Raw genomic sequence first — 13,622 nt, 5'->3', positions numbered from 1 at the left:
CATCCATAAAAATAAGTTGGAGAAGGAAATGGCAAACCACTCGAGTATCTCTGCCAAGAAAACCCCAAATGGGGTCACAGAGTCAGACACAATTGAACAACAAAGCCTCTTTCACGACTCAGCTCATATCCATTCTACCTTCTGCAAGAGGCCTTTCCTGATCCCCCATACTTCCCGCCTTCCCTCTAAAATTCCACCTTCTATAGGAAACCTTCCCTAGCTTCCCTCAATTCCAGTACTTTCCCTCTTTTAATTATTTCCTATTCATCCTACACATAGCTTGCTTTGTGTCTGTTTGTTGGTGTTCTCCCCCATTAGATTGTGAGCTCCTTGAGGGCTGGGCCTGTCTTTTGCCTCTTTTTGTATCCCCACAGCATAGCACAGAGCCTGGCACCGAGTAGGTGCTTAATAAATGTTAATGACTGATTGATTTGCACTGCATGCATCTCGTATATACTTAGTTGTTTGCGTGCCGTTGAGCCCATTGCAATGCGAGCCTCTTGAAAGCTGGGGTCATGTTTTTACCTTTTTTTGTATCCCCAGCATTTACACAATACCTGGCACTTAATAAGAGGATAGCTTTCACCTGGTCACTTCCCTATTCAAAATCCCTTCATTGGCTCCCTGTTGCCCCCAGGATAAAATACCAGCTCCTCAGTTTGGCTTTTAAAGCCCTTCCCAACTGGGCCAGCCTGCCTTCCTTTCTAAGCTTATTTTACAGGCACTTTACATGGGAGCCCAACTGGCCCACCCACTAGCTGTCCCCACCCCCCACCCTGTGTCTGGCCTCTACTCTCTTTTACCTCTTAGAATCTTTAGCTTCCTTCAAGGCTCAGCTCAGAAGCAACGATCCCCCAGTTACTAGTAGTTTCTCTTTCATCAAATCATCTCGTATTTCCTTATCTGTTTACATATTATCAGTAGTGTAAACTTCTTGAGAGCACTGACAAATTTGTCTTGGTATTAATAAATGTTTATTGAATCAGTGGCTCTTTTCACTCTTTTCCTTGTGTTTCCAAGAAGACTATAATCTTCTTGAAGGCAGGGACCATGTCTTCCACTTCTGGATACCCCAGGACTCCCAGCATTTGCCTCAGGGTGGCACAGTGGAGAGAGCACTGGATTGGAAATAAAAGACCTGGGTTAAGACCTTGGCCCAGTTACTTGTTACTGTCCACAGTGTTGGGCAGGTTACTTTCCCTCTCTGGGCCTCAGTTTCCCCTTCTGGAAAATGACTGATTTCGAAGGTCTCTCTGTGTGCTATGACCTCATTGTTCTCTAAGTTAAGCTGCCCAGGTCAGTTCTAGGTTCTCTATATGCCCCACAGTTCCTATTTTACACAATTAACTCAAGAATAACTGTTTCATAAGATACACAAAACTTGGAGCTGCTCAAAATTAAAAGGACCACCAAAAACAAATGTTTAATTAAATGTAAAATTCAGATATGGTTTATTTTTGTCTTTAAATTATTTCTCTCCTCCATATGCCTTTTCATCCACATTTGAGTGGTGACTTGAGCTGGGCAGAGAAATCAGAATCATTTCCAGATTCTTTACAAAGTTCAGAGCAGAAAATAATAACTGACAGTTATATAACGCTTTGCAAATGCTTTACATCCATTATCGCATTTGATCCTCACAACAACCCTGTGAGGTAGGTATGATTATTATCCCCATTTTACAGATGAGGAAACTGAGGCTCAGAGAGGTTAAGTGACTTGCCCAGGGTCACACAGCTAGGACATGGAAGAGGCTAGATTCGAATTCAGATCTCCCTGACTCCAGGGCCAGCCCTTCAGCCACAACACCATGATTACATTCATGTGCTTTTTTTTCAGACATGACACGACTAGTGCTATGGACATGAACAATACATCCTAGAAACCGGAACCCCCCAAATGGGCCTATGAAAGATTATACACAAAAGCTTTTTAGAAGCCAAGTTCCATTTCCAACAAAAATCACCATCAGCTGTATGTTTAGGCTTATGCTCACGTACTCAATGAACATATTACCGTGGCAAGGCATGCTCATGGTCTGTAAAGAGGCCTGGAAGACATCTTTTTCAAGAACAAAAGAACCCTACCAAATGTTCATGCTCAAAATCTGGCATCAACTGGTTTCTGATGGTTAGAAAACACCTGACAGAAATGGAACAGTTCCCACATCTAGGTTTGGGGCAAGCAAGCAATCCCCAAACCAAACAAGCAGCCCAGCATCTGCTAAGCCCAGCTTAGGTTTGCCACTTAGGGACAAGGGCTAGCAAAAGGCTGTAGTCATTATTCTGCCTATTAACATAAAGCATTGGAAAGAGAGAGAGAGAGACAAAGAGAAGCCAGTGGGCCAAGAGGCTGACCTCATACCTGGCTTCTTTCTAGGATGCCCATTAGGCCAAAGAGAGACCTCCCTGATGGCCACACCAATGGCAAGCCTTAGCAGCTTTCAAGTTTGCCGTCCAACTGGTTAGCTAGCCAACTCACTAGGTGAACCAGCTGGTTTGGGCATTCGGGGAGACCCTAGGACACCTGGGAGTCGCTGGGACTGTGTATTGTATTTCACACATAGTCTTAACTTAAATTCCACTTTTAGAAACACTAAGAGGGCAGAGGTTCTAACATTAATGCTTATAGCGAGAATAAACCCAAGAATTGTGTTTGTTGTTTTCATTTCCATCAGCTTAGCCTTCTAATCCTCTAACCCTGAGGGCAAACAGGACCTTAACAATCAAAGTGAATTAGAGAAAGATAATCAAATAACAAACATTGCTTTAATAAAAGTCTTGTACAACAAGGTATTGATATAAAAAGACAGTTTCTTCAAATCGTTTCACAGGAGTCACTCAACAAAAGCATCCTAGGTCTCTGTAACATGATGAGCACAATGTGCCGGCATCCTTCCAATACAAGTTATACATCAATTTTTACAGATATATCTGGATCTTTATCTCAACAGAGATAAAAATCAAGATATAGAGATATTACACTTTTGCAATTATGTTCAATCACTGATAGGTTTTCTGTCATATATTAATGAGCCAAATGATAATCAAAGGCAGTCCATGTGATGATGTGAAGAAGGTAAAATTATTTCCAAAGTCAATTTTCGTTCTTATTCATATTCTGAGTATAACCATTGTGATAAGACCTGAAAGACAAAAATTTGAAGACCTCATCTTAGAGAAATGGCATTTCACGGAAATTCCCCATTCAAAGAGAGATCGTTCAGACTTAAAATGATTAAAGCAGCCACACATAGGAAGAGGCACTCAACTAAGAAGTCAAAGTAAATTGAATTTAGCTGAAATCACATTTGTGTTACACAAAGAAATCCAATTTCAAACAAAGGACAGCCACTGGGTGGGGTTAATTACATCAGGAAATGTTCCTCTAAGTCCTGCTCCAGTGCAGCCTCCTACCTCCTGGGCTCTTGAAAGGCTGTGCCAAGCTGGCCAAGCTTCAAGCACAGGTACGATCATCATACAGGACTGGCTTGGCCAAGTGTGGAGAAGCTCATCACCAAAGCTTGGCCACCAAATGTCTTGAGCCACAGCGGCATGGGAAACCAGAGAGAGAATGACTTAACCAGACCGAGGGACGTCTGGACACAGAATTCTCACCAACAAACACATTTGCCCCTCTATACTGGCACGACTGCTATAAGGGTGGACATGACTTGGAAAAGTAGTGCCAGAGATGCCAGAAGACAGAACGTCATCATCAGTATATATGCGATCAGTGTCTGTGTAGTAGGTACAGAGGTATAAGGTAGTATAGGATACACAGAGACATAGGGTAGTCCTTAGCCTCAAGAGGCTTACTCTGTTTGGGGTAACAGGGCATGTACAGAAACAAAGCATGAGGGCATTTGCCAAGTGTACACGGTAAATGCTACAGAAAGTGAATGTTCCCAGAAGGCACAGTTTGCAAAAAGCTTCAAGGCAGAGGTAAGGCCTTGGCAGACCCTTGAACAGCACCAAAGCCTTTGATATGCACAAGGCAGTACATTCAAGGCAAGTGGATCCATGTGGACATCAGTGTGCCCATTCTCGGGCACACTTGGGGGAAAAGCAGACTGGTTTGGCCGGAGCAGATGATTTGTGGAAGGGAAGGTTGAGAGTTGAAAGGGGAAGAGACAGATGAAGAACTAGATTGGGGAATGCCTTGAAAGCCAGTTTGAGGAGCTTGCATTTTATAGGCAATGGGGAGTTACTGAAGTTTTCTAACTGGGAAATAATACATGCAAAGTAGTATGTTAGGCCAGTTAATCTGAAGGCACTATGTGAGGCAGCAGAGACAAGGCAGGGAGCCCAGTGAAGATAATACTGCAATTTTCCAGCCATAGGGTTATCAGAAGGAATACCAGAGGCCATCTAGTACAATGAGGAAATTGAGGCCCACAGAGATAAAGTGACTTGCCTGAGATCACGGGTAGTCTTAGAAGTGGAATTTGTGATTCCAGAGCAAATTCTCTTTCCATTATACTATTCCTTGAGGTAATGAAGGCCTGAATTAGTGTGGGGAGGCATGAATGGAAAGGAATAGATTAAAAAGACAGTATGAAGGAAGAAATCAATAGGTCTCGATGACTAATTGAATATGGGGGAAAGAAAGGAAGATTCAGGGATGGTTCCAAGATTCTGAGTGAAGAAATAATGATACCCTTGACAAAAAAGGTGGTGGTGTAGGGAATAATAATAATAAGATAGATAGCATTTATACAGCATTTCAAGGTTTGCAAAGGGCTTTATATATGTTAACTCATTTGATCCATACGAGAACTCTGTGAGGTAAGTACTATTATTATCCCCAAATGGGAAAACAGACACAGAGAGGTTAAATGACTTGCCCAGGATCACACAGCTAGGAAGTATCTGAGGAAGGATTCAAACTCAGGTCTTTCTGATTCCAAGTCCCAAATTCTATCCTCCATGCCAACTAGCTGGAAGGGAAGCTGCCTTGGTACCAAAGAAAAAGAGTCACGCTTCAAATATGCTGAGTTTGAGGTCATGGGAGGATGTTCATGTCCATGTAGAGATGTCAGAAATGAAGAGGTAACTCTGGGAGCCATCCTCATAGAGGTGACAGCTTCAGTCAGGACCGGAGGAGTTCTTTCTTTAATGGAGTGTGTGTGTGTGTGTGTGTGTGTGTGTGTGTGCGCGCGTGTGCGCTTGTACACACACACACACACACACACACACACACACACGCAGTGTTTGGAAGTAGGAACAGAAAGTAAGGTCAGTGAGACAAAGACGGCACCACCAGAGAACTAGAAGGGGGATCAAATTAGCGCAGTGGCATGGATGGCAAAGTGGGGAAATTTGTCCAAAAGGACAAGGTAGTGCATGTTACAGAACTGTGTGGAGAGATCAGAGTGAAAGACTGCAGAAAGACCATGTCACTAGGCATCTGGACCCTGGGGAATGGCGCTGGAGAGAGCACTTTTAGTCAAATAGTGAAGAGAAAGCCCAATTTCAGGGCAGTCAGTAAGTGCTAAGGAAATGGGTGCAGTGAATGGAACTTCTTTTGAGAAGATTAACAGATAAAAGGAAGGCGAAAAGATGTGTAGCTCCAGGGTAGCTCCATCCTCCAGGATGAAGGAAACAGTTTTTAGTTTGTTTGTTTTTCAAGAGAGGAATGTCCTAAGCATGTGTTTGGGGGAGGAGACATTGGATTGAAGATGGGCTGTACAGAGGGAATGATTAAAAGGCCCAGAAGAATGACCTGAGGGGAAGAGATCAAGAGGACAGGAACATTTAGTCTCTGAAAGTAAGCAAAGCATCCTTCAGAAGGAACAGAGATGGGTAAAGACAAAGAGCTATTCTGAGACACTGAGAAGGACAGGGCTGCAGAGACATTTTGGAGTAGGGAGGCTAGAATGAGTGAGGTCACATCAAATGGTCTCAAACCCCCCCTCCTAACAACCCTGAGGTAGGCGCCACTATTATCATTCCTGCTTTATGGATGAGGAAACAGGCGGGAGAGACACTTGCCCAAGAGTCCCACAGCCAGGAAGTGTCTGGGGTAGGATTTGAACTTCCCCCACGCCCAGTGCAGAGCTCTTGTTCGGTGGCTGCCAGTCACTGGTGGCTTGACCTTCCAGAGAGCTGTTTCTGAAAGGTAGTGGGGACAAAGCCCAAGTGTCAGGGGTTGAGAAGTGAGGTTGATCATGAAGTAGGTAGCAAGTACAGACTACTTTCTAGTAGCATGACATCAGTGAAGAAGAGATGGGACAATGGTTTGAGGAAGGGGCCCGGTAAAAGAACACTGCATTGCAATGGCCTGCTAAATGGTCTTCCTACCTCAAATTTTCCCCATCTAATCCAGTGATATTCCTGAAAAACAGATCTGATCATGTCACCTTCTATTCAATAACTTGCAGTGTCTCCTTGCTAACTTCCAGGATTATCAAATAAGAAGTCCTCTGGCATTTAGAGCTCCTTACACCCTGGCCTTGCCCTTCCTTTTCATTTTACACTTTGCTCCCCTCTGCATGGTCTGCGAACTAGTTACACTAGCCCACTTGGAACTTGGAAACCACCCTCCATCTCCCATCTATGTACCTTTGCATTGGCTGTCCCTTCTGCCTGGAATGCCCTCCCTCTTTACCTGCAAGTCTTAGAGTCTCCAGCTTCCTTCAAGACTCAATTTAAATAAACCAAAGAAGACAGAATACAAACATCACCTTCTCCTGGTCCCCCCATCTCCAACTATTCGTCCCCTCCCTTCTATGGTCACCTTCCATCTACTCTGTATGTTTCTTGTATGTAGTACCTATTTATTTACATGTTGTCTCTCCGACTAAAATGTGAGGCCAGGGACTGTTCTGCCCTTTCTTCGTATTCTTTGAGCTTAGCAAGGTGCCTGGCACATAATAAGAGCTTAATAAGCGCTTGACAATTGATACGTTTTGAAGACTGGGGATAATTGAGCAGTTTTGAGGGCTTAGGGGAAGGAGCCAGGAGCAGAGAGGGAGAGAGCAAAAATGCAAGATGAGAGAGGATACAGGGGGCTGGGACCAGCCTCGGCCACACAAGGAGTGGAGAAAGATGTTTTTGTTTTCTCAAGGGCTACTGGGAGCCGCCTCCTCTTCAAACCTGCCTTACCAGGACAGGGCTGACAGCACCCTCACTGTGCACCGACTGACTACCTTCTTCAAAGAATTCCGATGTGCATAGTCCTCCTTTATGTTGTTACCTGCAGACAGTTGGATGCCAGTAACGCTCACAGGATGGCTGTCTCAGAAAGACCATTGCCTTTGTTCGTAGACTGACGATTAAACATCTTTCGACAGAATTCAGTAACTGCCTAGGCACACACTCTTAGGTCCATGAAGACCCAGTATTGGAAGCAAAGTAATGACAGTCATGGAGAGAGCTTGGCTTCACTTCCTTCCTTTGGGAATGAACTGGGCCAAGGCTTTTAGAGCCCTTGAGCTTCAGGTTTCCTCATCTGTAAAAGGGGAGAGTGGGACCATAGACAACTTCTGAAGGTTCTCTGCAGTTATGAGCCTAGGAGTCTCTTTAAAACATGCCTCTGTTATTCTTCCTAGCTCTAGTGGCTGACGGAAAGCTTTTTAGAGAGGTAGGGCCTTGAAGTCTCAAACCAGATAAAGTAGTTGGGCTCATCTTAACTTTTTTTTTTTGCTTTTTGGTGAGGCAATCGGGGTTAAGTGATTTGCTCCGGGTCACGCAGCTAGTAAGTGACAAGTGTTGGAAGCCAGATTTGAACTCAGGTCCTCCTGACTCCAAGGCCAGAGCTCTATCCACTGTGCCACCTAGCTGCCCCTCACCTTACCTTTTTCACTTATTCATATAACAAAAGATCCAAAGAAAGATCTGTTAGTAGGGATTAGAAATTTTTATATTGGATTAGAATTTTTCTGTTCCTTCTTCTAACCAATCAACAAACATTTAGTAAATGCCTACTATGAACAGAAGACTGTTCTAGACCTTGAAGAAATACAACAGTTAGAGAAAACAAAGTCTTTGCCCTGTAGGAAGTTTGCAGTCTAGTAACTGCATTGGAGGGTGGAGGGGGGGGGAGAGGCGGAACATCCAGCCAGTGATTTCATCAATATGGAGAAACTTGGGTATGGAAATTCCCTTTCCCAATACAGAGCAGCCCCTATGCTATACACTAGTCTGATAGATTTGCCTGGGGTTAGGTGACTCATCCACAGTCACACAGCACATATGAGTGTCAGAGGCAGAACTAGACTCCCAGGTCGGCTCTCTGCCCACAATACCAAACTGCATTAGCAAACTGAAAAAGAAATACTATGTGAGTTCAGGAGAAGGTACTCAGCAGGGGAGGCTTCCTGGAAGAAGGAGAATTTCAATCGGGCTTTCAAAATGAACAGTCGTTCAATAGGTGAAGATAGAGCAGGGCATCCCAGACATTGAGATATATACTGATGTGGCATCAACATAGAGAAGTTAGTGGGAGGGACAGGTCTTGGGGGAAGACAATGAGTTCTATTTTAGATATGTTGAGTTTAATGTGCTAGCTGGACATCTAGGTAGAAATATCCAAGAGGTATTGGAAAATATTGAACTGGAACTCTAGGCAGGGGTCAGGGGATAGAGATATAAGTTTGGGACTTATTTGCAGATAGGTGCTAATTGAAGTGAATGAGATAGCCAAAGCAGAAAGTGTAGACACAGAAAAGATGAGCCCAGGGCAGAACCTTAGGGGACACCCATGTTTGAGGGGGGAAAGAAAAAGAAGGAACTTGCAAAGGAGATATAGACATACTGGCCGGAGAGACAGAAGAACAATAGGGGAGAGTACATTGTCAGAGAAGCCCAGGAATCAGAGGGTGAGTCTACAGTGTCAGAATCCACTCTATAACATACCCAGCAGATGGTCACCTGGCTTCTGCTTGAAAAAGACCTCGAAAGGGGGAAGTCACCTCTGGAAGTTGGTAGCTTCTGCCCTCTGGAGCCAAGCAGAACAAAGCTAATGCCCTCCTCCATATGCTGGCTTTTCAAATACTTAGAGCCAGCTATCATGTCCCCCTGAGTTTTCTTTCTAGGCTAAACATGTCCAGTTCCTTCAACCATTCCTCAGATGATAGGGACTCCCAGCCCTTCAATGTCCTGGCTGCTTTCTCTGTACAAGCAACTCTCAAAGCCTATCTACTAAGTTATCGCAGGGTGTTATGGGTATCCATGGAGGGAGTAGCTGACAAAAGTCACAAATCCTTGACGTACTTAAGCCTGCTGCTGATGTTAAAGACTCTTTTACCAACTCGAAACTTAATTCCAATTAAACTCTTTATTAGAAGTTGAAAGGAGGAGCTAGTGATGAGTCAGCCTGAGATGGGACTCACATGGCATCTGCCATTTACCTAATGACAATAGTATTTTAGTAGAAAGGGCTCTAAGCTGGGAATCAGGCAACGCCACTTACTGTCTCTAAGCCTCAGTTTCTCAAATGTCAAAACTTGCATCTTCCATTCTCATGGGATGTTATATACATGAAAAATACATGTAAAAGCACTCTAGGCTGTCTCACAAATTCTACATGAAATCAGACCAAAATGGAACTTTGTAATCTGCCTTCTGTTAGTCTGTGAGAAAAAAAAGGTCAGGCCTACACAGCTAGAGACAAAGCAGAGGGCTAGAGAGTTACCTACTGAATCTGAGAAAGTACTCAGGCAAACTGTTTACACTGGAGGGCCAGGCTGGTCGGTAGCAGACTTAGGGGAATTCTTCATCAGCAAGACAGCTCTGCCCAGGGCATTGAGTAAGGAATCACTGGAAATCCCAAGAAGGGCCTTTTCACCTTTTCTTGGTCATGGGCCCCTCCAGCCCCCAGCTGATGAAGCCTATGGACCCTTTTCTTTTCCAATTAACAGTTCAGTGCCCACATTCATAATGGGAAGAAATGATCCATTTCAGTAAGAGGTTAGTGAAAATAAAGGTGGCATTTTTTTCCTATCCAAGTTCCCAGAACTCCTAATTTAGAGGAAAATCTCCAGTGGGTGCTAGAGGGCTTGGCTTTGTTCTGTTTAACATTTTTATCTAAATCTTGAATGATAAGGAGAAGGCATACTTATCAAAGCCACTGGTGACAAAACTGGATGGGACAACTTAAAATGCGTTATGGAATACAGAGACAAAGAGATCTCAAGCTGGAATGAGGGACCAGTTTACAAGATGCCGTTTAGCAGGTATAAATATAAAGTCTTGCACTTAGGTTAAAAAAAATAAACAATCAGTTGCTTAAGTACAGAATACAGAGCTGGCTTGACAACGGTTCAAATGAAAAAGACTTGGGGCAGCTAGATGGCACAGTAGATAGAGCACCAGCCTTGGAGTCAGGAGGACCTGAGTTCAAATCCAGCCTCAGACACATAATATTTCCTAGCTGTGTGACTCTGGGCAAGCCACTTAAACCCAATTGCCTAGCCAAATAAATAAATAAATAAACAAATAAACAAACGAAAAAGACTTTGGATTTTTCACCCGATTCTGTGTTCAAAATGCACTAACTACATGATGTGGGAGCCAAGAGTGTGGGGAATCAGAGGCTGCATTGAGAGATGTAGTACAGTGTCTGAGACAAGGCCAGGTGCTAATCTCCAAGTGACCTACACTGTCCAAACTCCCCCCAGCATATCAGGTTCAAGGCAGGAGACTTTCACTTTTGCCAGACCTGTCCATATTGGGCATTGAGAGTATCCTACAATCTCACTGCACAATGGTGAGCCATTCCTTACCAATGCGGCCCTGTCCATACAGTGCCACAGTGGCCGGGAAGCAAGCCTTCATGGCACAGGGCATAAACTCACATTCCTGCCAATCATGACAGAAGGAAAGGGAAGCCCAGTTTTGGTTTGACATTCTCTCAAGTTGGGATATTTTAGATTAGCTGGCTTTTAGGAAACAAGACAGATGCTTCACTTGCTAAGAATCACACTAGGGGAAAAAAAGACTATTTTAAATCAGAAATGGTTAACAAATCTATAGGAAATCACAAGAAGGCAAGTAGTTTTCATCTCTAGTTAACAAGATTTGATGAGGAAGGTAGAGGTGGGGTGAAGAAGAGAGGCTGGTACCACGTGCATACCGTCAGGCATATTTTACACAAATCTTCTACCATGAGAATGATCATAAAGGAGAACAATGAGTTGTCCAAATGTACTGGGATACCAACCTAATGGCACCACACAGCTAGTATTACCTTACATCCCTAACAAGATTCAACATAAGCAGAAACAAGTGAATAGGAACCAAAAGAAAGCAAACCTTAGGAGACACTTTATCTGGAAGTTCCTTTGAGTCCAGTCTCCATCTAGGTCTTTTTAAAAAAAAAAAAATAAAGCCCAAACCATAAAAATTATCTATATATGCTTTCCCCAAAATGTAACTTAGAAAAAGAAACTTACCTAAAACATAAGCAGCTACTAATTTCTGATTCACGCTTAAATGGAAGTAGAGAGGCACTAGGGATTCCACTTCTCCCAAGGTGGGTAGCATCAGAGCTGCAACGCACACTATTCCCAGGAAAACAGTTAATAAACTAGGTCCTGATGAGACAGTCCTGTTTTCTGTAAAAATACAAAGATGCTTCTTGAAGCTTAAATCTTTTCAATCCAATTTAAGACAGAGTCCACCTGTTAGCCTTTCAAGAATACTTGTCAGCCATGAAGTTATACACCCACTGACATCTTTGCCTTATCTTTTGGTAGACTGCCCCATCCCTCCTCCCATGCCATATGGCGCCCTGCGCTCCTTATCTGGGACCCCACCCCTCAGAGAGACGAAGAAAACACCCTTCATCCCCTACTTTCTGGGTCTTGAAGCACCCACAGGATGGGGCTCCAGCTACCCTTGGTTCCTCGACACAACAGCCCATTACCACTATCCTTGGAGATGTCCCTTTGGCATCCATCCCTCCATTATGCCCAGCTCTGTAGAGCTGTTGCTGTTCTGGCCCACTCAAAGCATGGCAGCAGGCAAGAAAGGAAGTACCAAAAGAAAAGTTTTAAATTATCTTCACGACTGCCTCAGGTGGAAAGGAAGAAAATAAGTCTGCATATATGAGGGGAGAGGCAAGGTTTAATTTGTTTAAGGAGAAAAACATTTAAAACCCAAATCATCTTAATGATTATTTTGTTCTATTATAGCCCACTTTGTAATTTAAAACAAAATTAGCCCCTAACCCATAACTGGCAAATAAGATCTTCCTAAAATGTATTATCAGGCATTATTCTACTGCATTATATACTCTCATACATTTTACAAAATGTGACAGTAACATCCTCTGCTATATAGATTTTCCACTCTTGTCTCTTTCATTAAAGCAAATGACCTTTGTCTTCTTTTACAAAATGAGGCTGTTCATTCCTGCAGGCATCACGCTCACTTTAAATCAACTTCACCAAAGCCAGATCACAGAAAACAAATCTAAACTTCAGTGATTACCAATTTAGCTGAAGCAATAAAACACAAATGTTATCACAAGAGACTCGGCTTGACTGTCAATGACAAGAACTAAAGCACATTTAGTGACTTACATTCCTAATAAGAATAGATTTCCTTTAAGAAAAAAAATTTAATTATTAAGTCATCATTTCAACAAAGATTACTAAAACCCACACCAACTTCCCCAAACCTGCAGAAGAAAAAAATTAAATAAGTTGTTTTTTTTTTTAATTTAAGCAATTCCAAAAAGAAAAAAAATCTCCTTGTAAATTCATGGGACACAGACTCAGTAAACATAAGAAAAAAAAACCCTTGTGGTTCAGAGGATCAGAGGCTTAGAACTGGAAGGGAACTCACAGGCCATTTAGTTCAACGCCTTCATTTTATAGATGGGAAAACTGAGGCCCACGGAGGTGGGGAGACTTGTCCAAGGTTACCCATAAAGTAGTGGCAGAATAAGAACTGGAACTTTGTCCACTCACTCCAGATCCAGTGATCTTTAGATAGGGCCATAAAAATCTTTCTATTAACTCACCACTTAACATAACTGAAATCATGGTACTTGAGTGCTTTTCAGGCAAACTAAAGCACACACACTGTTTAAACTCATCCTCCATTATTAAAAGTGACATTTTAAAGCCACAATTTTAAACACAGTAATTTTCCTTTAAAACATACCTTCAGGATGGCTCCAAGAGTGGAGGAAGAATATATTCAGAAATTAATGTGATATAAAGCCAAATGGGCACCAAAAAACTTAAATTATATACATGGAAAGTAACTTGGATAATTTAAAAATATAATTTCGTTTATCATTCTGGCCCAAATGCTTTTTCAGTTGATGTCCTCTAACTCATACTGTCTGCAAAAATAATTTCTTCTTTTTGACTATTTTCCTTAATAACCAACCTTTCCCGTTCCAACCTTTAGAGATTTCCAAGCTCTGCTAGAAGGCAGTGATTCTACCTAGGCTATTGTATTTGCTTAATACTTTTAGTGAAAAGCTCCAAGCTGTGGGTAAAAACAATCCACATAAACGGGCACTTGGAAAAGTCTTGCAAGAAACCAAATTCATCTCGTTTGTCTCAACAGGGCTTCAGGAAAGTTTCACTTCCAACCATGGAATCCCAGATACCAAACACAAGCTATTTACTCAAAAGATACAATAAGATGGCCAGAATTTCACTT

General features: G+C 42.7%; 1 protein-coding gene across 5 annotated transcripts in view; it reads right to left on the bottom strand.

Moving 5' to 3' along the window:
* Positions 1-1,422: 1,422 nt before the first annotated feature.
* MOSPD1 (motile sperm domain containing 1) overlaps positions 1,423-13,622 on the bottom strand; it is a 34,476-nt gene continuing 22,276 nt past the window's right edge. For all 5 annotated transcript variants that reach the window (XM_020969821.2, XM_020969823.2, XM_020969824.2 and 2 more), the window contains 2 exons: positions 11,396-11,557; positions 1,423-3,145 (listed from right to left, as the gene is read on the bottom strand). In XM_020969821.2, coding sequence (XP_020825480.1) covers positions 3,114-3,145; positions 11,396-11,557 — 194 coding nt within the window. In that variant the 3' untranslated portion in view covers positions 1,423-3,113. The remainder of the gene's footprint in view (positions 3,146-11,395; positions 11,558-13,622) is intronic.

The sequence above is a fragment of the Phascolarctos cinereus genome, unplaced genomic scaffold (genome assembly GCF_003287225.1).
Source record: "Phascolarctos cinereus isolate Bilbo 61053 unplaced genomic scaffold, phaCin_HiC Scaffold_8;HRSCAF=390, whole genome shotgun sequence".
NCBI classification, from domain to species: Eukaryota; Metazoa; Chordata; class Mammalia; order Diprotodontia; family Phascolarctidae; genus Phascolarctos; species Phascolarctos cinereus.
This window is presented reverse-complemented; position numbering and strand designations above follow the sequence as displayed.